This window comes from Rhinopithecus bieti, unplaced genomic scaffold (genome assembly GCF_001698545.2).
Source record: "Rhinopithecus bieti isolate Rb0 unplaced genomic scaffold, ASM169854v2 scaffold_10347, whole genome shotgun sequence".
In the NCBI taxonomy this organism is placed as follows: Eukaryota; Metazoa; Chordata; class Mammalia; order Primates; family Cercopithecidae; genus Rhinopithecus; species Rhinopithecus bieti.
The window spans coordinates 3,965,075-3,992,238 of record NW_016806836.1 but is presented as its reverse complement, the minus strand read 5'-3'; the positions used below and the strand labels follow the sequence as shown (position 1 = coordinate 3,992,238).

The 27,164-nt window shown below is 45.6% G+C and overlaps 1 protein-coding gene across 2 annotated transcripts in view; it reads left to right on the top strand.

Moving 5' to 3' along the window:
• The window catches only part of TOX2 (TOX high mobility group box family member 2), a 160,061-nt gene that overhangs the window by 75,331 nt on the left and 57,566 nt on the right, over positions 1-27,164 (top strand). For both annotated transcript variants that reach the window (XM_017878035.1, XM_017878036.1), the window contains exon 3: positions 18,724-18,969. In XM_017878035.1, coding sequence (XP_017733524.1) covers positions 18,724-18,969 — 246 coding nt within the window. The remainder of the gene's footprint in view (positions 1-18,723; positions 18,970-27,164) is intronic.

The window sequence follows — 27,164 nt, the reverse complement described above, 5'->3', positions numbered from 1 at the left end:
CACGTCGAGCATTGCTGTGTGCTTCTGGGCAAGTTACTTAATCTCTCGTTGCCTCAGTTTCTGCAATGAAATGGAGATAATAAATCACCTGGCTCTTGGGCTAATGTGAGCAGTACTCTCACATGTGCACAAGCACACACAAATGAGATTTTAGTTTCTGTTTATTTGCTTAATGGCTGCTTTCCTCCTAGACTGTGGGTTTCATGGGGGCAGGGACCTGGCACATGGTAGGAGTGGAGTTGGTATCTGGTAAGCTAATATCTGGTGATGAACAACTCTCAGAAACCCACTGGTACAGATGCTGTTTAGACACATTCACAAGCACATCTGACACTCATTCACGGGTGTAGGCGCATACAGGGATATACACGCACACACTCAAATGTGTCCAGACTCAGAACTTAGGAGGGTGGATTTAGCTGCATTCTGGGGACTCTGGACTAGAAGGGAGAACACTGGGTTTTGGTTATGGCTCCAGGTAACTCTAATTTATTGTGTGACCTTGAGTAAGCCTCTTCTCTTCTCAGAGGTCAAGGACTCCCAGCTGCATGTGACAGACTGGAATTTGAACCGTGGTTAGTCTGAGTCAAAGTGCTTTTAATGATTCAGGCCGTGCTATCCCCAGTGTGGTCACGGACCGGCATCATCCCCTGGAGCTTGTTAGGCATGCAGTGTCTCAGTCCCCACCCAGAATCTGATTTAGAGTCTCCTAAATCAGAATCTTTGTTTTAACAGATCCCTACTTGATTTGTGTGCACGTTACAGGTGGAGAAGTGCTGGCCTAGTGTACCTTGCCTTCCCCAAGCACTGCAAGGGGAGAGCCCATGCTGAGGGGGTTCATAAGCTGGTGGGGCACCGGTACATGCCCACCCTGAAGAGCAGTTAGAGAATGGGAGAGGAGGCAGTCAGAAGCTGCCTATGAAGACAGAATCAACATGGAAGCTCAGCATCACACATGCGGGAGCCCAGTCCCTTCTGTTTATAAAGAAGCAGAATCACACGGTCGTTAAGGGTGCCAATTCATGAACTAGGCTTTTTAATTTTAAAAACAGCATATATTAGGGCTGGGCACAGTGGTTCATGCCTGTAATCCTAGCACTTTGGGAGGCATAGATGGGTGGATCACTTGAGGTCAGGAGTTCAAGACCAGCCTGGCCAATATGGAGAAATTCCATCTCTACTAAAAATATAAAAATTAGCTGGGTGTGGTGGCATGTGTCTGTAATCCCAGCTACTCAGGAGGCTGAGGCCAGAGAATCACTTGAATCCAGGAGGTGGAGGTTACAGTGAGCCGAGATCACGCCACTGAACTCCAGCCTGGGCAATAGAGCAAGACTCTGTCTCAGGAAAAAAAAAAAAAAAAAAACCCAGCATATGTTAATCATCTCAGTTACTGCAGGTCAGGAATCAAGTGTGGCTTCATGGGGTGCCTCTGGCTTAAGATCTCTTGGAGATCTTAATGTGACAATCAGGGCTGTGGTCTCATCTGATGGCTTGACTGAAGGGGGATTCACTTCCAAGTTCCGTCTTTTGGTTGTTGGCTGGATTCAGTTCCCCTGAGCTGAACCACTGAGTTGGAATCATGGCTCCATCCCTTCTTACCAGTTGTGTGACTTTGTGCAAGTTTCACATTTCTGTGGCTCTGTTTTTTCCTCTGTGAAATGGGTATAATAATAACACCTGCCTCATAGAGTTATTGTGAAGATTAACAAATTCATGTGTGAAAAGTACATAGGATAGGGATACCCCTACCCATGGTAAGTGCTATATAAATGGTTTCTGCTATTACTTTTTGAAAAAAGCTTTAGAAAAGCAGGTCAGAACAATGTGAGGATGGGGGCTGAGCTATTTTTTAAAAAATTTTACTAGTAACTGTAGGTTGCAGCACAAGCCTAGTTCAGAGTGGGTGCTCACTACATCTTAGGGGAGTAGATGAGCTCTGGGTGGCAGTCCCCTGATGGAATGTTTGGGGCATAGTAACAGGAGCATGGGGTCCAGGCTGCAAGAGGAGCAGGCCTTGCTCTATTCTGCCCAGATCACTGGGCCCCATTTGTTGTGCCACCACCTGGGAAGGCAGTAGGGTATTGTGTAGAAGTCCTGTCACTGTCTCCTGGGAGGAAAATGGATGAGCAGAGGGGCCAGCACACCCAGGGGCACGGTGATACCACAGAATGCAGTGTCTGGGGGCTACAGTGAGTTCACTGTGGCTAGTATCAGGCAAGGTTGCAGGACTTGGTCCAGGAGGCCGTGGATACCAAGCCGAGGCTGGGACCCTGCTCTGAAGGGTCTGAGCAGGGCAGTGTCCATGGAGCAGTGTGCTCTAGAGGACTTCACTGCACAGCCTGGTGTCCTGGGATCTCAGGGCACTCATGAGGACCATTCTTGGAGAACTTAAGTGCCTTCATCCACAGGCAGCTGGCGCTTGGCACATTTTTAGGCAATGCTACTTCTGTCGTTTTCAGAAGGTAGAAATGGGAAAGAAAAAAAAGCTGCAAATAGACATCATTTTTCCAGAAGCTTATTTTAAGACAGAAACAACTAGAGAGCCTACTCATCATTTTTGCTGCTTTTAAAATCAGCACTGCCTTGTGTGTGCCTGGGTACCTGCACACAAGGAGCACAGGCATGAATTGAATTTGATTTTTAAAATCCTTGATCCAATTGCCCCTTTTTACAGTTGGTGTAACTGAGGCCCAGAAAAGGGGTCAGTGACTTGTCCAAGGTCACACAGCCTGCCAGAGGTAGGGGCTCAAATCTTCATGGGGAGATGCTAAGATAAGGATCGGGAACCAGGAGACCCTGATGGGCCAAGTTAGAATGATTTCATGCTGAACAGCGTCTCTGACGGGGAGGCTGCTTTCAGACCTTTGCTGACTTACAGCTTGCAGGAAAGATGGTGCAGCACCGGGCCCAATGCCATAGCAGACCATTAGGACGTTCATTCATTCACTCCAAAACATATTTACTAAGCACCTACTGTGTGCCGGGCAGCGGTGTAGGCGCTAAGATGAGACTGTGAACAAAGCAGTCAGACACTCCAGTCCTTACTCATTCATGCATTCTTTTGTTCAGTAAATGTTTATTGAGGACCTACTATGTGCAAGGTACTGTCCTTGGCCCTTGGAATATATCAGTGACCAAATGATGGAATTTATATCCTAGTGAAGGGGACAGGCAATAATCATTATTATTATTATTATTATTATTATTATTTTGAGTTGGAGTCTTGCTGTGTCATCCAGGCTGGAGTGCAGTGGTGTAATCTCAGCTCACTGCAACCTCCGCCTCCCAGGTTCAAGCAATTCTCTTGCCTCAGCCTCCTGAGTAGCTGGGATTACAGGCGTGCACCACTATGCCCGGCTAATTTTTGTATTTTTAGTAGAGACGGGGTTTCACCATGTTGGCCAGGCTGGTCTTGAACTCCTGACCTCAAGTGGTCCACCTGCCTTGGCCTCCCAAAGTGCTAGGATTACAGACATGAGCCACCGCAACCAGCCATAATCATTATTTTTAAAAAGTAAAGTATACTGTATGTTTGCAGGTAACAGTTCTGTGGGGAAACTGAGCAGGTAGGGGAACTGGGTGTGCCAGCAGGAGCTCCACTTGCAAACAGGGTGGCCAGGGAAGGTGCTGCTGAGATAGTGACATTTGAGCAAAGACTTGAAGGGGCGAGGGAGTGAGATCTGGGAAAGGACATTGCAGTAGAAGGAACAGCCAGTGCCAAGGCCCCACAGTGGAAGTGTGCCTGGCATGTTTGAGGAATGCGGTTGGAGTGGAGGGAGTGCGGTAGAAGAGCTGGGAGACTTATCTGAATGACGGCTGGGATGGTCAAGAGCAGCTCCCAACCACGTGTGATGTGGACAGAGGTGAGTGACCCAGGACAGCATCAGGAGTGATCGTGTAGGAGCTGGGATACCCCCACCTCCCTTGTAAGGCCTCCCAGCATTGACATGTGGGCAGGGCATGTTCATATGGCGTGGCATCCCTTGTAGTGATTTAAAGGGAAGTCTAAGCATCTCACAATGTCTTGGAGCCAAAGGAGCTCCCACTTTGAGGCTACTGTGGGAAAGTAGTGTGGCGTAAGGAAGGATCGTGGCCTTCAGATCCAGCCAGGCCCGTGTCTGAAAAATGTCATGGTTGAATGTCTTAGTAATACCAGCATAGAGAAGCCATTTTCTAAGCATGATGTGAAAGCCAGAAATCATACATTAATACATTTAATGTTATTAACATAAATGTAAAACCCTTGATATGGCAGAAGTTATAAATCAAGTGGCAAATCAGGAGTAATATTTGTAGCATGTAATATGCAAATACATAGAATAAAACAATAGAAAAATGGCAGAGGTAATGGTGATTTTAGAACATGAAACACATTCATGTGGGGTTTATAAAAAAAAAAAAAAAAGTGGAGGGCCAGATTTGGTCCATGGTCTGTGATTTGCTGATCCTAACTGTTTTAGGAATGTTGACATGTCCAGAACTGAGCTTGTGGTCCTCCTCATACCCACCAAGCATGTTTCCCCCTCAGTATTTCTCCACCAGTGGCTCAAGATGGGAACCTGGGAGTGATGTTCGAGTCCACCCTGAAGGAGAAAGGCACGTGGCATGTCAGACACCATCCAGGCTGGCCATAGCGATGAGGGGGTGTCATAGGAGGTGAGACTGGAACGCGACTGGGCTGGATCATGCAGGACTTTGCAGGCTGAAGAGAGGATTTCACACACACTGTATCCTGAGCGTAAAGGGGACATCACCTAACAGGAGTATCACTATCAGTTTTGTGTGTAGAACCTCTACCCTGGCTGCTATGGAGAGAACAATTTGGAAGGAAGGAGATTAGAAGTTAGGAGATCATTGAGGAGGCGATTATAGCAGTCCTTGTGGGAGGTGATAACCGCTTGGACTAGGATGGTTGCTCTGCAGATGGATCATGGTGGGAAGATTTGAGATACATGGGGAGGTGGGGCTGGCAGGACTTTGTGACTGATTGGAAATGGGAGTGAGAGAGGGAGGAACTGAACATCACTCCCAGGTTCCCAAATGGAGCCACCGGTAGAGGAGTACTGAGGGGGAAACGGACTTGGTGGGTACAAGGAGGACCACGAGCTCAGTTCTGGACATGTCAAAGAAATCATGGGCCTTTGACCAAATCTGACCCTCCACGTGTTTTGTGTAAATAAAGCTTTACTGGAACATGGGATCTTCCTTAGTTTAAATATGGCCTATGACTACTTTCATGCTATAGCAATAGAGTTGAATAGTTGTGACAGAGACCATATGATTCACAAAGCCAAAAATATGTATTATCTGCAGAAAAAGTTTGCTGGGCCCTTGTGTGGGACATCCAAGGGAAGGAAAGTATCAAAGAGGCAGTTGGATATGTAGCTATAAAAACGTCATTTGAGGCTGGGCATGGTAGCTCACTCACGTAATCCCAGTACTGCGGAATGGAAAGCAGGGAGGATTGCTTGAGGCCAGGAGTTTGAGACCAGTCTGGGCAATATAGCAAGACCCTGTCTCTACAAAAAAAAAAGAAAAATTTGTGGGACATGATGGCACATGCCTCTAGTCTCAGCTTCTTGGGAGTCTCAGGTGGGAAGATTGCTTGAACCCGGGAGATTGAGGCTGCAGTGAGCTGTGATCATGCCACTGTACTCCAGCCTGAGCAACAGAGCAAGACCCTGTTTCAAAAAAGAAAAGTCAATTAACAAAACAGAGTTTGGCACAGTGGCTCACGTCTATAATCCCAGCACTTTGGGAGGCCAAGGTGGGTGGATCGCTTGAGCTCAGGAGTTTGAGACCAGCCTGGGCAACATGGCAAAACCCCATCTCTACAAAAAAATACAAAAAAATTAACCAGGTTTGGTGGCTGGTGCCTGTAGTCCCAGCTATTCAGGAGGCTGCGATGGGAGGATGGCTTGAGCCCGGGAGTCAGAGGCTGCAGTGAGCCAAGATCATGCTACTGCACTCTAGCCTGGCTGACAGAGCTAGACCCTGTCTCCCCCCACTGCCACACCCCCCCAAAAAAGTCTACCACTTATTGGAAAAGTGAGCTTCCTTAACTCACTTTTAACTGTAAGATGGGGGCAATGCCTGGTTCAGGCTGCCTCTTCTCATTCAAATGCTGTTGCCCACAAGTTATCCCCAGCCTTGCCACTTTTGCTACTTAAGTTCTGCTGGGACTGCTTCTTCCTAAAGAAAAGGACCCCCAGACCCACCCACCAATCATGTATCTTTCCAGAGCCTCCCCGTCCCTGCACGGTGAATCACCCAGGATGCTGCTGGAACTGCAGCTTGAGTCAGATTGTGTTCCGAGCCAGAACACATGGGGATTATCATGTTTGTTCCCAGATAGGGTTTTAGTCAACAAAACTCCTGTCTAATGTGACTGTCTGTCATTGTCCCATTATGATGCCTCTGTCTGCCCCGATCCAAACATTTCAGGGTCAGGAATAGCCACAGAGCAACCGTGGCTGGCAGTGTGGCAGACTGCCGGCGGGAGGGTATTAGACGCATTCCTGTGTGAGTGCCCTGGCTCGGCTCGGAGGTTCTGCCTGTAGATAAAGGCTGAAAAAAGATATTACATTCCCCTCCCCCACCTCCTCCAGAATCCACGCTTCATTTTAACGATATGGCTTTTCACTCCCGTTTGGCTTATATATGATACGGAATTTTAGTTTTTTATTTTTTAAGGAGCAAATTTAGTCCAGGAAAATGACAGGCCAAGCAAAAGGCATAATTGTCCTGATTTTCAGAAGTGCTGCAATTCTCCAGATCAGATGTATGGTGAGACTCGAATCAGAAAGATTCTATTAAACATGTCTGGGATGGGTGACACAGGGGTATTATCTGAGATGATTAATTTGACTCGGTCATTATGGACACAGACAAGCCTGACAAAATTGCGTTTCATTCCCGGCAGAATTCATGAAATCACTATCCCCGTGGTAAGAAGTTACAGTGCTAGGAGCTCAACTCCAGTTGATGGGATTTGGAGTTTGGATAAGATGCCATTCTCTGTTGTGAAAACAGAGTTGAGAAACACTGAATTGCACTACAGTCTTTTAGCTGAGATGACTTTTCAAAAACTTGTATTTTAGGTTCAGGGGTACATGTGAAGGTTTGTTATATAGGTATAAACTTGTATCATGGGGATTTGTTGTACAGATTATTTTATCACCCAGGCATTCAGCCTAGTACCCATTAGTTATTTTTTCTGCTCCTCTCCCTCCTCCCACCCTCAAGTAGACCTCAGTGTCTGCTGTTCCTTTTTTGTGTTTATGAGTTCTTGTCATTTAGCTCTCACTCATGAATGAGAACATGTGGTATTTGCTTTTCTGTTCCTGCATCAGTTTGCTAAGGACAGTGGCCTCCAACTCCATCCATGTTCCTGCAGAAGACATGTCATTCTTTTTTATGATTGCATAGTATTCCATGGTGTATACTGTGTATATGTACTACATACCTCATTTTCTTTATCCAATCTGCCGTTGATGGTCATTCAGGTTGATTCCATGTCTGCTGTGAATAGTCCTGCAACAAACATTTGCATACATGTGTCTTTATGGAAGAATGATTTATGTTCCTCTGGGTATATATCCGGTAATGGGATTGTTGGGTTGAATGAATGGTAGTTCTGCTTTTCGTTCTTTGAGTGATTGCTATATTGCTTTCCACAACGGTTGAACTAATTTACACTCCTACCAACAGTGTAAGTTTTACCTTTTCTCTCTAACCTTGCCAGGATCTGTTATTTTTTGACTTTTCTTTTCTTTTTTTTTTTTTTGAGACGGAGTCTCTCTCTGTCACCCAGGTTGGAGTGCAGTGGCCGGATCTCAGCTCACTGCAAGCTCCGCCTCCCAGGTTCACGCCATTCTCCTGTCTTAGCCTCCCGAGTAGCTGGGACTACAGGCGCCCGCCACCTCGCCCGGCTAGTTTTTTGTATTTTCAGTAGAGACGGGGTTTCACCGTGTTAGCCAGGATGGTCTCGATCTCCTGACCTCGTGATCCGCCTGTCTCGGCCTCCCAAAGTGCTGGGATTACAGGCTTGAGCCACCGCGCCCGGCCAACTTTTTCTTAATAGCTATTCTGACTGGTGTGAGATGGTATCTCATTATGGTTTTGATTTGCATTTCCCTAACGATCGGTGATGTGGTAGCTGAGATATTCTGGCTGGTGTGCGTTTTACTTGTTAAAATGGCAAGATGGAAGGGTGACCATATAGTTCATTGGCCAAACCAAGACACTGTTTAGAGTGAAAGAAAACACTGTTAACCTGACACTGGAACAAGAGGCGTAGAGCAGGCCTGCCCTGGCCTAACCCAGGGTTCATGTGTGTGTTGGGAGGAGCTGGAACAGTGGCAGAGCAAAGCTTTGGCTACTGGTAGGCAGGGCTTCTTGTCCTCATTTTCATAAGTGCTACCCATATGACTTTGGATAAGTCATTTTTCCCTTTTGAACCTCAGTTTCCTCATCTGTAAAATGAAAATGCCGTTTTTTACTTGTTCTGCTTATCATCTGAGGTCTTTTTTTTCTTCCTTGGGTGTGTGTGTGGGATTTATGCTGACTTTCTGTTCGTGTGTTTTCCCATTTGTTTCCTTGTGTAGCTCCCTCGGCTCTCAGGTGGGGTTTTGTAGGCAAGGGAAACTGAGTAGTAGGCATTTTGGATAAATTACCAGAAGCCCTCAGCAAGTAAGATTCCCCGTGTCAGTGTAACTCCAAAGCCAGAGCTCTTTCTGCAGATCAACAATGTAACTCTCGATACATGAGAATTACAGCACCTTATGTTTCCATGTATTTCAAATATTGCTCCCAACAAAGCTTGAAGGTTGTTGGAATACATAATCGGGATTCAACTCTAGGGACACAAGTTGGGTTCTCCTAAGAATCATTTCTCACCGTGCATCTCCAGGGAGTGAATGCCACTTCTCCTTTTATGCTATACTCCAACTCTTAACAAGCTCTTGGGAGAAAGGTCAGATCACCCACTACTCCCTCAGCGAATCTTCACCTCTTTCTTATACAGCATGGTGGTGGGAAATGGAGATCGATAGTCAAAATGGCAGCCTGAGAACCTTCATGTGAGCACTAACTGGGATAAAGTAGAAAGCCGTCACTAATAAAAGGAACACTTCACCAAGCAGATACAATAACAATTGATTTGTAAATACATAACAACATAACTTTGAAGTATATGAAGCAAAAATATATAAAGCAACATAGCTTTGAAATATATGAAGCAATACAGCAGGTTGATAAAATCACAATCACAGTGGAAATTTTTAAAACACTTCTCTCAGAAATCAAAGGATCAAGCAGAAAAAGGAAAGTAATAGTTTGGAAGATTTAAATGGTAGAATTAACAAGCTGAAAATTATAAATATTGATCAAAATTAGCCTGATACTGTATCAAAGGAATTCTCAATGGCTTTTAAAGAAGTAATATATTTTTCATTCCCTTTTGGGTATCGTTTTCTTTTTTCTTGTCGGTGGTTCCTTATTAGGCTTTTCAAAAAACTATCTCTTCCTTACATTTCTTATCTAAAATTTGTTTTCCATTGTATTACGTTTTCTCCTATAGACTTTCCGTTTATTTTATTATTCTGTTTCCACCTTTTTGAGTTGAGTGCTGAGTTTGTTTGTCTTTCTTGTCTTCTAATAAATTCGTTTCGATAAAAGGTATAATTTTTCATTGTCCATCTCTCAAAAGTTTTGTCAGGTGGTAGTCTCATCATTTCAGTTGTGATTTCCTCTTTAACACAGAAGTTACTTAGATGATTGCTCTTAAAGTGTTTAAGTATGTAGGAGGATTTCCCTCCCTCCATTTTTATTCAGCTTGTTTGTTTTTGTTAATAACTAGGTTGGTACATGTACTAGTCTGTTTTCACATTGTTAGAAAGAACTACCTGAGACTGGGTAGTTTGTAAAGAAAAGAGGTTTAATTGATTCACAGTTCTACAGGCTGTACAGGAGGCATGGCTAGGGAGGCCTCAGGAAACTTACAATCATGGTAGAAGGGTGAAAGGGAAGCAAGTACATCTTCACATGGCAGCAGGAGAGAGGGAGATGGGGGAAGGGCTACACACTTTCAAACAACCCGATCTTGTGAGAACTTACTTAATCACGAGAACAGCAAGGGGGAAATCAGTCCCCATGATCCAATCACCTTCCACCAAGCCCCTGCCTGAACTCTGAGAATTACAATTTGACATGAGATTTGGATGGGGATGCGGAGCCAAAGCGTGTCAGTGTATTTAGGTCTTAGAATGTGATCTATCTAATGTATACCTTTTAAAGAGTTTGAGATTCTCTTTGTAGCTTACCTGGTTATATTTTGTGAGCGTTCCATGGACATTTGAAAAGAATAAATCAAAAGAGTGAATTGTGTTATTCAAATCCTCAATCCTCACTCATTTCTGACTGTGATTTGCCCATTTTGTTTATGGTTTTGTACGAACAATTTTTTACATTTTATATTTCTATGGTTTTATCAATTTACATAAAAGTTTATGTCTGATTTCTTCTTAGATTTATATCATTTATTGACTTAAGTGTTCCTTTTGATATTTTAATGCTTTTTTTGCCCTGATTTGTACTTAATTTGTAATTAATTTTGCCACTCTGCTTTTTATTGGCCTGATCTATCTATCTATCTATCTATCTATCTATCTATCTATCCATCCATCCATCTATCTGTCTGTTTTATGACAGAGTCTCGTTCTGTCACTCAGGATGGAGGACAGTGGCACAGTCTCAGCTCACTGCAACCTCCACTTCCCAGGTTCAAGGGATTCTCCTGTCTCAGCCTCCTGAGTAGCTGGGATTACAGGCACTCGCCACCATGCCCAACAAATTTTTGTATTTTTAGTAGAGTTGGAGTTTCACCATGTTGGCCAGGCTCATCTTGGACTCCTGACCTGAGGTGATCTGCCCACCTTGGTCTCCCAAAGTACTGAGATTACAGGCATGAGCCACCACGCTTGGCTAATGTCTATTTATTTTTAACCTTACAGGTCATTTTATTTTAGGCATGTCTATTATAAATCATATACTGTATGTATTTTAATAAAAATATTTTGTCTTTTAATGAAGCAATTGAAATCATTCCTATTGTGTTATGAATATTTAGTCTTAATGCTGCCATTTTATGAGTATTCTTTATTATGTTTGATAGTTCAATCCTATTTTTTTCACAGATTTTTCTAGATTGATAAAGTTCTGTTTTCTTCTACTTTGGTTCCTCCAATGGTGTAAAATTTTTGCTGTTCCTTAAAATTATAACAAATAGTTAATAAATGAATTCATCAAAGTTTCAAGGCAAGGTCAGTATGGAAAAACCACTTGTGTTTCTATAAACCAACAATGAACAACCCATAAAGGAAACTAAAAAAAACAATTCCATATATAATAACATCTAAGAGAATAAAATATGTAGGAATAAATTTAACTAAGAAGGGGAAAAAACTTCTAAACTGAAAACTACACAACATTGCCAAAAGAAATTAAAGATCTAAATAAATTGAAAGATATCCATGTCTGTGGATTGGAAGACAATATTGTTGAGATGGAAATAGTATCTGAGCATCTACAGATTCAGTGCAATCCCTATCAAATTTCCACTGGTCTTTTCTGCAGGAATGGAAAATCTGATCCTCAAATTCATGTGAAATTGCAAGGGGGCCTGAAAACACCAATAATCTTAAAAAAATAACAGGCTGGAGGACTCACACTTCCCAATTTCCATAAAGCAACAGTAATCAAAACAATGTGGTACTGGCATAAGGACAGGCATATAGACCAACGAAATAGAATTGAGAGTCTAGAAATAAACCAATACATCTATGGCCAGTTGATTTTCTATAGGGGTGTCAAGACCATTCAGTGGCGAAAAAACAATAGGCTGTGTGGATATTGAGAGCAGAGTGTTCTAAAGGGAGGGAGCAGCCATTGCAAAGACTCTGGGGCAGAAATGTGCCTGGAGTAGCTGGAGTGGTATGAACAAGAGGAATAGGAGATGATGATGTCAGAGAGGTAAAAAAGGACATGTGGGATTGGGGAAAGCAACACTACATAGCACGGGGTGGGGGCCATTGTTCCTTATCTGAGTGAGAAGGAGAGCCCTAGAGGGTTGTGAGCACAGCTTATATTTTAGCAGGATAGTTCTGGCCCTGAGGTGAGAATGGACCTTAGCAAGGGTGGAGGCAGGAAGGCCAAGAGGCCAGGGAGGAGAGTACTGCAGTCATCCAGGGCAAAGAGGGCGATAGCTCAAGGTGGAGCTGATGGCATTTTTGGACACATTTTGTGTAGGATGTGAAAGGAAGAGAGGGGTCAAGGATGACATCTTGGTTTCTGGCCTGAGCAACCAGAAGGATGGAGTGGCCATTAGCTGAGGTGGAGAAGACTGTGGGAGGGGTAGGTTCTCTCTTAAATGTGTTAAGTTGTTTGAGATATCAATTAACATCTAAAGGGAAGGACAAATAACAGTGGGCTATGTGAGTCTGCGTTTCAGGGGGAAGGTCTGGCCTGGAGGTAAGAACTGGAGCTCAGCAGCATACAGATGGTCCATAATGCCACAAGTCTGGATGAGAGCACCAAGGAGTGAGTATGTTTAGAGGAGGGTCTGAGATCTGAGCTCTGGGACATGTCATCATCCATAGACTAAGGAGAAGAATGGGAACCAACAAAGGACATACAGAATAAATGGCCTGTGATGTTGAAGGACCAATATCTCTGGTGTCCCAGAAGCCAAGTGAAGAAGTTTGTTCCCAGGGGGGAGGATGCACTAATTATATCAAATTCCACTGATAAGGTCAAGTCAGATGGCCAGATGAAGACTGAGCATTGACCACTGGATTTAAGAAGATGGAGGTCATTGATGACCTTCCTAAGCAGTTTTGGTGGAAGTGGGATGAAAACATGATTGGAATGGGTTTGAGAAAGAATGAGTGGAAAGGAAGAGGTAACTCTTCCCAGATTTCCTGTAAGATTTTACTAATATTTTTAACTGGGAAAGCTCTTACGACTTGGCATCTCTTTCTGTATTTTCATGAGGATGCCAGTGGTAGAGAGAAAATTAGGCACCTTGGAATGGCCAATTTGGTAGGAAAATACTGGGTTTGGAGTCACAAGACCTGGGTCTGAATCACAACCAAGATCTAGCTATGTGACACCTCTACTCTCTAAGCTCCATGTCCCTCATCTGCAAAATGAAGATAATCACTTCTCTACAGAACACGTATGAATTAAATGGAGAATGTATATGGACATGCTGGGCTCTGTGCCTGGCATATAGTAGGTACTCAGGACAAGTTGTTTTGTGTTCAGTGTCGTGCGTGTAGGATTTGATTGCATTCAGAAGAGGCATGTTCATGTTTGCATGCTTAGTTATTTTTAAGTGTGCTAATTGCCTCTTTAAGTGAATTGTCATCATTGTGTGATTCCAATATTTTGATGCAGCATATGCTTATTTTTCCAAAAGGCTTCTGGTCAATTGGGCCAGTTCCAGTGGATTGAAGTTTTGTTTTTTGACTGAAAGGAATGGACTTGAGCAATCACTTAGCATTCACTGGGCATCTGCTCTGTGCCAGCACCTATTGTAAAGATGCTGAAGGACAAGGAGGGAGGTGGCGGTCAAACACATGAACAGCAGGTGGTTGAGGGGTGTATAGTATGTTGGGAAGGACAGCTGTGATTTGAAACTAGAGCCTGGGACATTCCCCCATTTCCTGTGCCCATTTATTGTGTTGTCATGAGTCATTACTGTGCACTGTGCTAGGCACTGATGACAAGACAATTAAAGGACTTCCCCAAAGACACAGAATAAGTAAACAGCAGCTCACTGGCTCAGGATCCTCATTCATGAATGTTCCTAGCTCACACAACACAGGTCTGAACACCACAGGGTGATGTGTGTCTTCAGTCTGACCACTGAGATGGGCTGGGAGCCGATTTTCTTTAGGTGGCAATAAGCCACAGATGTCATATCACCCCAGAAAGTAGAGTCCCACTGCTGGCTTTCCATTTCAGAGTCACCACCTCCAGGAAGCCTTCCCAACCCCTCTGCCCATTCTAAGGCAAGACTCTACTCCTTTGATGCTCCCTATACAATCCCTTGTGTGTGTCCCCCCATAGTATCAGAGTATTCATGACTACCTGCAACCATTTTGACTCTACTTACCTTTTGCTTGTGTCCCTGTCCCCCATATCCCAGTGTGCCACTGTTTACTTATTCTGTGTCCTTGGGGAAGTCCCAACCATCTCTGAAACTCCAGATAAGGGCAACAAGGATAGCAATAACTAACACTGACATCACTGACTGTGTGCTCGACATTGTCCTGAGAAACTTACATGTTACTGATTTGTTTACTCTTCATAGCAGCCCTGTAGATACGTACTGTCATTACTCGCTTTCTCATACATGAGGAAACTGAGGCACAGGGTGTTTTAGTCTGTTTTGCATTGCCATAAAGGAATACTTGAGACTAGATCTTTCACAAAGAAAAGAGGTTTGATTGGCTCATGGCTGTGCAGGCTGTATCAGCATGGCACCTGCATCTGCTCAGGTTTTGATGAGGCCTCAGGAAGCTTTTACTCTTGGCAGAAGGTGAAGGGGGGAGTGGGCATGTCACATGGCAGGAGAAAGAATGAGAGAGAGGGGGGAAGAGGTGCCAGTCTCTTTAAACAACCAGCTCTTGCGTGAATGAATAGAGCGAAAACTCGCTCATTACCACAGGGAGTATCCCAAGCCACTACTGAAGGATCTGCCCCATGACCCAAACACTTTTGGCTTAGCCCCACCTGTAACAGTGGGTAACTTTTCAACGTGAGATTTGGAGGGGACAAATATCCAAACCGTATCAGAGGGTTAGTGATTTACCCAGAGTCACACACAGGCAGTAAGTGGCAGAGCCAGTATGCAAATCCAAGCTGCCTGGCTCTTAACCACTGCACCACACTGCCTCCTGTGTGATAGGGACAGTAGTAGTTCCCACCTCCAGGGCAGTTATGAAGCTTGAGTGAGACGCATGTTTACGGCGTCCACCGCAGGACCTGGCTGGCAATTCAACTCTGTTTTTTTTTTTTTTTTTTAAGATGAGGTCTCACTCTGCCACCCAGGCTGGAGTGCAGTGGCACAATCACAGCTCGCTTCAGCCTTGACCTCCTGGGCTCAAATGATCCTCCACCTTAGTCCCCGAAGTAGCTGGGACTTCAGGTACATGGCACCACACCCAGTGAATTTTTTTTTTTTTTTTTTTTTTGGAGAGATGGGGTTTCACCATGTTGCCCAGAGTGGCCTCAAACTCCTGGGCTCAAGCAATCCTCCCATCTTGGCCTCCCAAAGTGCTGAGATTACAGGCCAACTCATTGTTTCTGAGCTCTTATTTTGTGTTCCGACTCTGTGCCAGGTTCTGACCAAGGCACTGGGGATATAGGGAGTAAAACTCACATTAAACATCAGACAAATAATCACATAAGAAGTCAGTTAGGCCGGGCGTGGTGGCTCAAGCCTGTAATCCCAGCACTTTGGGAGGCCGAGACGGGCGGATCACGAGGTCAGGAGATCGAGACCATCCTGGCTAACATGGTGAAACCCCGTCTCTACTAAAATACAAAAAACTAGCTGGGCGAGGTGGCGGGCGCCTGTAGTCCCAGCTACTCAGGAGGCTGAGGCAGGAGAATGGCGTGAACCCGGGAGGCGGAGCTTGCAGTGAGCTGAGATTGCGCCACTGCACTCCAGCCTGGGCGACAGAGCGAGACTCCGCCTCAAAAAAAAAAAAAAAAGTCAGTTAACTACTTATATGATGAGTGTTGCCAAGGAAAAATTCTGGGCAGTCTTGGGTGTGTGAAATGGGGTTTTATCTACCCTGGAGTATCAGGGAAGACATTTAAACAAAACCTATTGCGGAGAGATGAGTAGGAGCCATGGGAGAGACAACGTGTGGTGGGTGGAGCAGTCCAGCAGACGGAACCACGTAGGGGAGAGCCCAGAGGCAGGAGAGGTCACTGTGGTTAGAGCGGTGGCGGGGCCAGGCCATGCAAGAACTTCCAGGGCTGGATCTGGGACTGTGGACTTCATCCTGAAGGCAGTGGGGAGCTCACCATTTGATGTAGGATTGACAGCGTGTGATGATCATCTTGATAGAGACCACTCTGGCTACAGAAAGAGAATAGAGCAGCCCAGAGTGACCAATGAAAAGGGCTGGTAAGAGGTGGTGGTGGCCTGAACTAGGATAGTGGCAGTGAGAGAGAAACAGATTTTAAAGATATTTTGGAGGCATTTCATTGGATTTGAGAGATGCCGGAGGGTGACTCCCAGGTTCGTGGTTCTATGAACTGGATGGAAGGTAGTGTCACTTGATGAGATGGGGAGGACACAGGGGCACGCCAGGGGAAGGGGTATTATGATCAACAAACGAGAACATTGACTGCGCATGGAGGGGCTCAGCCCTGGAGCTCAGATGAGTGACCAAGGCTGGAGGGTAAATGCAGCACCTAGATGAGAATCGAAACCCAGACTGGTTGAGGTCCACCTGGGGAGGCAACGTAGGGCAGGAAGAGAGGGGAGTTCAGGACAGCCTGAGGAACCCTAGCATGAGAACAGAGAAGGCGAAGGTGAAGCAGGAAGGTGGGCACGGTCATGGCCTGTTCCCAGATGACTGCGCATCTGTGAGATCATCCCACTGCAGCTCTGCAGAGGGAGGCAATGAGCAAAGGGCCATGTGGGCTCTGGGTCCCGGTGGTGGGTCCCAGGGTGGCAAGGCACTTACCCTCTCAGTCTGGTCTACCACTGTAAACGGTAGTCTAGGGCTCCTCCCCATGGAATTCAGGTGTCTTATGCTTTCTGCCATTGCCACAGGCTGTACGCACACCCAGCTATCCCCACTGCTCAGTGACTTCACCCAGCAGACACTTGGGACTGGCCACCACCAACCAGGTCCTGTGACAGGCTCAGTGACCTTCACTATTTTAACACACGCTCTTAACAAACAATACAGTGATGCTAGAAGATGTGATTTCTTACATGCTATTGTGGTTTAGGTTTCCCCCCACCTATATGTATATTTCTTGATTGATTTAAGATTTAACACTGTACGTAACAATATGTTATGTAGTTATACAGTCTGAAAGAGCTAGAAGGAAGATGTTGAATGTTCCCAACACAAATGATAAATGTTCAAGATGCTGGATATGCCAGTTACCCTGATCTGATCGTTATGCATTATTTGTATCAAAACATCACTGTGTATCCATAAGTATGTACCATTATTTTATGTCCATTTAAAAAATGAAAGAAAAAGTATGAAAAACATTTACCTTTATATTTACCAGTGCCTTTGATATCCTTCCTCTGTTCTGGAACATTCTCAACTCTTATCTCCTCAGTTCTCCCCTGACCTGTTCTCTCACTCTTCTCCTTCCAGAATGCTGATTGAACAGGCATCCATTAGATACTCTTACTCTGCCTGCTGTGCACATAAACTCTCTTTCATATTTTTGACCCTCTATGCCGAATTCTGGATAATTTCTTCTGAGTTATCTTCCAGTTGACACATCTCTCTTCTGCTAGGTCTAATCTCTTCCAGAGTGTAGAAATGGAAGAATGACTCCTCAAGCCAATGTAACCTTGGTACTAAAACTCCAACAAGGACAGTATGAGACAGGAAAATTACAGGCCAGTCACACTTGTGAACCTGATACAAAAGTCCTAAACAAAATATCAGCCAACAAAAACCAACAATCTATAAAAAGAATAATACGTCATGACCAAATAGGGGTTATTCCAGGAATGCAAGATCGATCTTATTAGAAAACCAAATTACATGTTTACTACATTAACTGAATTAAAGGAGAAAGGTCATTTGAACCTGTCAGTAGATGCAGGGGGAAAGAATTTGATAAAATTGAAAAGCCATGCGCGATTTTAATAAAGCCACACACTTTGACCCACCAGGAGGTCCCTCAACTTGCTAATGAATACCTCAAAGAACCTGTGGCAAATGGCATCCTTTGTGGTGAAATATTGAGCTCTTTATGATAAGGAAAAAGGCCAGGATGTCTGCTCTCACCATTTCTATTCAGCGTTGTCCTGGAGGTTCCTGGACAGTTTGGCAAGGTGGGAAAAAATAAACAAGGAAGTATTGGAAGGGAAGGTGCCCAGGTGACTCCTGGTTTCTTGCTTGTGCTCCTGCGAGGATGTTTGTGCCATTTACCAAGATGAGAAAGACTGAGAAGCCCTGGGCTGAGTGTTGGGAGCACAAGAGAAAATGGCCTGCCTTCCCTGGAAAGATCACCAGGCATGGAATCAGGACACTTCAGCTCCATTCCCAACTCTTCCCCCAGCCTTGGATGGACTGCTTTCCTCCCTGGACCTGAGTCCCCATCTGTGAAATGGGTGGGCCGGAAAGATGGATCTAAGGTGGGCTGTGATGGCCAGATCTGGTGGGAAACCAGAGAGAAACAGAGAAGCTGGCCCCCATTCTCCAGGAGGGCAGGCTTTTGTGTGCAGAGCCTTTGGTGGGAGGAAGCATCTGTTTGGGGATAGGGCAGGAGTCTGAGCAAGTTAGGGCACCGTCTTGACCCTCTGCCTTGCAGAGGCGTCATCCCTTCTCTCCTTTGCTAAGGGGTTGCTATCATTATTGTCGTTGCTGTTATTGATGTTGTCGGTCATGTTCTGTGCTGTAAGGCACTGACCCCCACCAACATGTCTTTTTGATGTTTTAGACCTTCAACAGCCAGAGCGAGAACAACGAAGACTATGAGATCCCCCCGATAACACCTCCCAATCTCCCTGAGCCATCCCTCCTGCACCTGGGGGACCACGAAGCCAGCTACCACCCGCTGTGCCACGGCCTCACCCCCAACGGTCTGCTCCCTGCCTACTCCTATCAGGCCATGGACCTCCCAGCCATCATGGTGTCCAACATGCTAGCACAGGACAGCCACCTGCTGTCGGGCCAGCTGCCCACGGTGAGTCCCTGTCACCTGCTGCAGTTCCTGCTGATGACAGCAGGGAGGGGGTTGAGAGGGAAGCAGAAGAATGTTGATGCTTTGATAAGAACCCTCTACTCATGGGCAGGGTCTGGGTTCAGCAGGTTGCTTGTGTGGGAGTCTGTGGGACACGGCGGGTGGGCATGGAGAGAAATCTAATGTCAGCACCCTCCTTCCTTCTGGAGCTCTGGGTACAATATCTCGGTATTGATTTGCATTATTTATTAATAGGATAATCTCATTTTTATTTTTTAACAGTTTTATTGAGGTATAATTTATATTCCATACAATTCACCCATTTAAAGTATACTACTTAATGGCTTTTCGTATATTCACAGAGTTGTGTGACCATTAACACAATTGATTTTAGAACATTTCATCACCCCATAAAGAAACACTAGCTAGGCACAGTGATGTGTACCTATAATCTCAGCTACTTGGGAGGCTGTGTGGGAGGATCACTTGAGCCCAGGAGTTCTGGGCTGTAGTGCACTATGCAAATCAGTTGGCTGCACTAGCTTTGGCATCAATATGGTGACCTGGGAGTGGGGGACCACCAGGTTGCCTAAGGAGGGGTAAACTGGCCAAGATCAGAAACAGAGCAGGTCAAAACTCCCCTGCTAACCAGTAGTGGGATCGTGCCTGTAAAAAGGCATGGCACTCTGGGCAACATGGCAAGACCCTGTCACAAAAAGAAAAGAAAAATGTTGTATTGCTAGGCACGGTGGTTCACGCCTGTAACCGCAGCAGTTTGGGATACTAAGGTAGGAGGATCGCTTGAGTCTAGGAGTTCAAGACCAGCCTTGGCAACGTAGCAAGACCCTGTCTCTACAAAACAAAATAATTAGCCAGGTGTGGTGGTATGTACCTGTAGTCCTAGCTACTTGGGAGGCTGAGGTGAGAGGATCACTCGAGCCTGGGAGTTCAGGGCCGTGGTGACAGAGTAAGACCCTTTCTCAAAAAACAACAGGAAGAAACATCATATTTTTGGCCATCACTCCCAACCCACCCCCTGAAATCTTCAGCCCTAGGCAACCACTGATTGACTTTCTGTGTCTATAAATTTGCCTATTCTGGACATTTCATAGAAATGGAATCATATAATTTTAAAAAATTGTATCTTGCTTAAGCTGCTAGAGAAGAGGGTGATTACTGAGTTAAAGTTCATGGGATAGGTAAAAATGTAGCAGGCAGACGAAGGCAAGAAAGAACCTTTCCCAGATTAGGGGAATAGCAGGTACAAAAGGAGGGCAGCAAGGGTGCTCGTGCCATGCTTGGGAATGGCATGTAGTTCATTCTTTTTATTGGGATAAAGAGGAAGGACCTGGAGTCAAGGAGAGAGAGAGGAGATGAAAGAGCTCAGCAGGGCCTGCATCATAAGGGTCCTGAATCCCATTCTGAGGAGATATATATCCTTAGAATGGCTGATTTGAGGCCAGGCATGGTGGCTCACTGCTCTAATCCCAGTACTTTGGGAGACCAAGGCAGGCAGATCACTTGAGGCCAGGAGTTCAAGACCATCCTGGTCAACATGGCGAAATTCCGTCTCTACTAAAAATACAAAAATTAGCCAGGCATGGTGGCACACACCTATAATACCAGCTACTCAGAAGGTTGAGGCACGAGAATTGCTTGAACCTGGGAAGTAAAGGTTGCAGTGAGCCGAGATGGTGCCACCGCACTCCAGCCTGGGCCACGCAGCAAGACCCTGTCTCAAAAAAAAAAAAAAAAAAAAAGTAATAATGGCTGATTTGAGCCATCAAAATCTATAAAAGAAAGGTAGAACAGGAGGGGTTTTTTTTTTTTTTTTTTTTTTTTATACCATAGAAAAATCTCCTTAAGGGGATTCTAGTGCTTCTTCTCAACAACTGGGACTTGTGTTTATTTTTGTTATTTTTCCCTTCACACTTAATATTACGTACTAGTCATGACTCTTACATTCATTTTTCTTTTCTTTTTTTTTTTTTTTTCCCTTCCCCCTTAAAATTACGTACTAGTCATGACTTTTAATTTTTTTTTTTTTTTTTTTTGAGACGGAGTCTCGATGTGTCGCCCGGGCTGGAGTGCAGTGGCCAGATCTCAGCTCACTGCAAGCTCCGCCTCCCGGGTTTACGCCATTCTCCTGCCTCAGCCTCCTGAGTAGCTGGGACTACAGGCGCCCGCCACCTCGCCCGGCTAGTTTTTTGTATTTTTTAGTAGAGGCAGGGTTTCACCATCTTAGCCAGGATGGTCTTGATCTCCTGACCTCGTGATCCGCCTGTCTCGGCCTCCCAATGTGCTGGGATTACAGGCTTGAGCCACCGCGCCCGGCCTACATTCATTTTTAAGTGACAGGGACCAAACTCAAACTTATGCAAAAGAATCTGAAATATCCAGGGAGTGGATACAGGGTTTCAGGCATGGTTCAATCCAGGAACCCCACCAGTGTCACAAGGCCCATTTGCACACAACAGGCTTGATGGCTGCTGGCAGCCAGCATCTTCTCTGACATCTCTGGCAGAGAGGACCGTGACAGTATCGCTGGACAGAACACTATGTCTAGGAGGAAGCTGTTCACTATTTTGTCGTCTTGAGTCACACACGCACCTGTGGCACAGGAGGAGGGCTGCTTAGTTGATTTTCCTAGCAGAATCTCATGGTTTGGGGTGGCTTGTGTCTACCTCTGATATGACTCTTCAGAAGCCACAGCCAAATCTGTGGCCCAATTCTAGCAGACCCCTGGGACCTTAGGACGTGGCTTTGTAGTCAAACGATCTCAACTGTATTTTGTTTAGTCTTCTTTTATTACCACCAAACTTCCTTGTTTAAAAAAGCTGGTGTCCTCTGTGTAATATTGTAAGGCATGTCACATTTTTTTGTTTGTTTTTGAAGCTAGGTGAGAAATAAAAGGAGACAAGGAAGGGAAGGAGGATGGGAGGAAACGAACTCGAGATCCACATTTTACAGTGTTTGGTTCTCACGAAAGAGTTCAATGAAAATGGATGCCCGTTTCTCCAGAAATTTTTTCCTGGTGGGTCCATCAATAATGCAAGTCCTCAGCTTCCTCTTCTCTCTCTCAAACCTAGCAATTCAGACTCACACCGCCATGTCTGGAATGGTTTTAACCCATTGATGCCTGAGGTTGCAATTTTTCGAATTTTTGCATTCAGACCTTGGCAATGAACTTGAGCAGTAGGATATAAATAATTCCCAGATGCTTAGCATTTCAATAATGGAACACTAGGCATACATGGGTTTCTAGTTCGTTAGAATGTTTGTACCTTACTTGCTTACTGGGCTCATTTTCTAGCAGGAACCTCACTGCTCAGGACCATCCCTGTTTGGGATTTATGGTGATACAAGCGAGAGCAGGGCCAGGTGGGCACCTTGTCATCTGCTAGCAGGGATGTGGTGCAGGGGTGAGCATGGCTACAGTTTGGGGCCACTGTGTCGCTGCCTTTGGTACTGGGGTGAATGGAGGCAGTGTGGGGTGGTGGTTGATCCCAGACACCCGAGTTAGATCCTGGCTTCACCTTTGAAGCCTCGGTTCCCTTGTCTCGGAATCATAATCGTACCCACCTGAAGACTGTGATGAAGTGTATCAGAGATAATGTATGTAAAGTCTTAGCAAATGTCTGGCAGAAAGTAAACATTCAATGAGCATTTGCTATTGTTATTTGTAGTAAAAATGAATTCCCACTGTAATTAAATGGCAGTGTTTTCCCTTAAGTCTCATTTACCTAAAGGAGCAGACTGCAGACACCCTCAGGTACATTTGTAGGGCCACCTGATTACAATAGCTCTGATAATTACAAAGCATGTTATCTTTTTATCAAAGATGACCCCCTAATCTCCCCTCCTAGGAAATGCTTTTGTTGGGCTCTGTCCAAATAGGCACTCGCAGTCTCTTCCCAGATTTTCTTTAAAACTAGCTCATGTTTAAGAGGCTTCACAAATTCAGATAGCCTTAATTCTTCCATTAGTCAGACTTTGCAAGGGTTCACTGAATTTTATATTCCCTCTTTATGTCATGAAAGATAAGCCAAACTCTATTACCCAGGGGAGGGCACCCGGACCAACTGGGAAAACCAGATAAGAAGATGTACATGCATTGGGACTGTCTGGTGAAGAGAGACAAGGGGCTCTTCAAGACGAAGTTTTTAAATTCATCTGAACCACAGGACAAAGGGGCGTGGCTTTATGTGCGTGGGCATACGCGCTACGTGGGTGACACTGGAATTGGTGTTAACACCTGCTGGGTGTCAAGCACCGTGCAGAGGGCTTTCAAATGTTTTCTTGCATAATCCCCCCAAGAAGCAAACCGAGGGATCGTGATAATACTATCATGAAGGGATGGAGACCCCAAGGTGGCAGGTGATTATATTAGTGTGCCATGGCTGCTCTAAGAGATTTCCACCAACTTGGGGGCTTAAAAAAACAGATTTACTCTGTCACACCTCTAGAAGTCCAGAAGCAGTCTCCTTGGGCTGAAATCACAGTGTCAGAAGGAACTCACTTTCCCCAGAGGCTGTTGGGGGAGAACCCAGCCTTGCTTCTCCTCTGGCTCCTGGGGGTTGCTGGTCTTCCCTGGCTCGTGGCTGCATCATTCTGATCTCTGCCTCTGTCTTCACATTGCCTTCCCTCTGTCAGCAAAACTGCCTTTGCCCCTCTTCTAAGGACATTTGTGACGGCATTTAGGGCATTTGGGGATAATCTAGGATAATCTCCCATCTCAAGATCCTTAGTCACATCTACAAAGACCCTCTTTTCTAAATACAGTACCATTTACAGGTTCCAAGGATTAGGACCTGATATCTTTGGGGGGCATTTTTCAACCTACCACAGTGATCCTCAGCTGTGTGACAGCCTTCATTGAGCACCCACTAGGTACAGGCATTGTTCTAGGCTTGGGACCTACAAGATGCCCTTGAGGGACTCCTGGTGCAGATGGAGAGAAGGTGAAAAGCCGATTTCTAAACTGTGGTACATTCTCTAATAGCATCAGTGTGTGGTGCTCTGTGCCCGGAAGAGGTCCCTTAGATGTGGGGTTATCACTTCCTAGAGGAAGTGTCCCCTGATGCAGAGTAGATTCTATAAGTACTTTGTGAATGAATTACTGTCATACAGCTCCTAAACAGCAAGGTCAGAATGCAAACCCAGCTCTATCCCCTGTCATCCATCCACCTCTCAGTTTTACCAGATGACTGAGGGATGGTGCGGCTGGGCTGCAGGGTCACAGTTGGCACAGAGGATGCATTGATGGCCAGGGTGCTTCAGGCGTTGTCTGCACAGATTGAGATACACTGAGGATGTCATCCCTGGAGAGGCGGGCAAGGCCAAGGTATTTGACAGCCATCTCATAAATGCCAAAGCCCCTTTGGCTCTGATCCCAGAGGCCACCAATTCTTTCTGGTCCCCTGCCCTGGCCTGTTCAGCCTTGCATGCATGTGTGGGAGTTAGTCTTCTGCTTTAAAGGTATGGCAGCTAGCAGGAGTCATGTACAGTATTGGAATCGAACCCCTTTTACAAAATTAAATATGCTTAAGGTTTCTCCCTCCACTTGAGCATCTTAACTGATTAAACATTCATTTCCAAGACAAAAAGAGTCAATTTAGTATGAAAGATATATTTTGCCAGTTTAATTTAAAGTACTGCACCTCTGTCTGACCCTGATTTTCATAACTCAATAATTTTATCCTGTGTTGATTGTCTCATTTCGAGAGAGATATTGTATGTATAAATCAGTTTCTAAAATACCCAAAGAAACTCGAAGAGTGGAATTTATTAAGCTGCTTCTGTTAAGTCTGAAATCATTTATTTTGGAGTCATGCTTGGGAAATGTTCGAGCTTATGCTCCTGGCTTACCCAGGAGAGGAATTACCCTGGGAGATGACAGAGTTGGACGTTCCCAGACAGATTCCTGGGGAACCTGCACCTTTTGTGAGACCAGAGAAACTCCTGGGAGAGCCTCGGGCAGATGGAGGCTGGACCCAACCAGAAATGAATTCTGGCAAAGCTCCCCCAACAGTAGCCATAGATTCTGGTGATCAGGGAAATGTGGGTGTTTCCTGCACCAAGCCCTGTGGGTCCCTCCTGCGCCAAGCCCTGTGGGTCCCTGGAGCTGTGTGGTCTTGCTGTGGGACTCACTTAGTGCAGGAGAGGTATGCAGGTGTCATTCATGCATTCTCCTCCCAGCTTTGACTCCTGTTTGCTTTCTTTGGGATCTTGGACAAGTTACTTCTCTCCCAGCCTCAGTTTTCCTATCTATGAAATGGGGATTGGGATTTCAGCTCTGGTGAACTCACAAATAGGAAAATGGGTATAATTGTTTTGTTAGCAGTGACGTACTAGACAAGTACCTGGATTTGAAGTTCAATAGTCCTCCCACTGCCAACATCACACATACCACTGGTCTAGAGGGGCTCAAATCCTATCAAACGCAGTACTCAGTGCTGTGTTTCAGATCCTTTGTGCTCTAGGTCCCTGTCCCAAAGCATCTTGCCAGGATAGGCCCTTCATGCTGCTCACACAGGGCTAGGGGTTGTGGCCCAGGGTCCCCCACCCCAAGCGAAGGGCCTTTCCATGCTGGTGCCCTGGGCTAGGCTGTTGGGGAGGGGGCTGAGCTGTACCTTAGTTGCCACTTGACCCCTTGCTTTAGAGATGGTTCCTGTGCCCAGAGCCTGGGGGCAGGGCTTAAAACTTGGAGTGGGGACTTGATCCTGGGGGCAGGGCCTTGGACTTAGGGACAGTGTCTGGGTATTGACTCTGGGAGGTCCTTGATAGACCTCCTAATACCTCCCCCATTTTCTTCCGGTTCTAAACTATTCCCCTCCAATCTCCTTTCTCTCTCCTCTTCCCTGCCACTTTCCTCCTCCCCAAAGAAGGCATGGTCTATTCCTGTTAGATTCTCACAAGTTGAGACATAGGAATGCCCTCCTGAGTTGCAGGCACAAGGAAAAAAGACCCTCAACCCTTGGTCCTCTGGTCTTCTGAAACACAGGGGCAATAGGGACCCCCTAGTCCAACCTATTCATTTCCTTACTCTTTTTTTTTTTTTTTTTGAGATGGAGTCTTGCTCTGTGGCCCAGGCTGGAGCGCAGTGGCCGGATCTCAGCTCACTGCAAGCTCCGCCTCCCGGGTTTACACCATTCTCTTGCCTCAGCCTCCCGAGTAGCTGGGACTATAGGCACCCGCCACCTTGCCCAGCTAGTTTTTTTTTTGTATTATTTTAGTAGAGATGGGGTTTCACCGTGTTAGCCAGGATGGTCTTGATCTCCTGACCTCGTGATCCGCCCGTCTCGGCCTCCCAAAGTGCTGGGATTACAGGCTTGAGCCACCGCGCCTGGCCTTCATTACTCTTAATACATAACATTTTTAGTTTGGTCTTGTCTTATGATTGTATCAGTTAGCTTTTGCTGTGTAACAAACTACCGCAATACCTAATGACTTAAAACAATACATTCTTATGATTTCTTGTTATTCGGCAGGTCAGCGAGGTAGTTCTTTTGATCTGGACTGATTCAGGTGATTTCTGAGGTCCAGCTTACAGCCTGCCTGCAGCTGCTTATTCTAGAATGGCCTTATTGACATTGCAGTGGTTGACTCAATGTCAGCTGAGACCAAAGGAGAACGATTTGGTCACTCTCATATCTCCTGATGAGAGGTTTATGTCTCAAGGCTGGGCATCGTGGCTCACCTGTCATATCAGCACTTCGGGAGGCCAAGATGGGCAGATTACTTGAGGTCAGGAGTTCAAGACCAGCCTGGCCAACATAGTAAAACCCCATCTCTACTAAAAATACAAAAATTAGCTGGGCATGGTGTCTTGCACCTGTGGTCCTAGCTACTCGGGAAGCTGAAGCAAGAGAATCACTTGAACCAGGGAAGCCAAGGTTGCAGTGAGCCGAGATCATGCCACTGTACTCCAGCCTGGGTGACAGAGTGAGACTGTCTCAAAAAAAAAAGCGGGGGGAGGGGGAAGAGAGATGTGTGTCTCTCATCATATGGTGGCCTAGTATCGTTCACATGGTGATGGACACAGGGTGCCCGGGGTAGCAAGAGAGGGTACACCCCAATGTGCAGTACTTTTCAAACCTCTGCACACATCCTATTTGCCCCTGACGCATTGGTCAAAGCCTGTCACATGGCAAATCCCAGAGCAAGGGCTGGAGAAATAGATCCCACCTCTTGAAGAG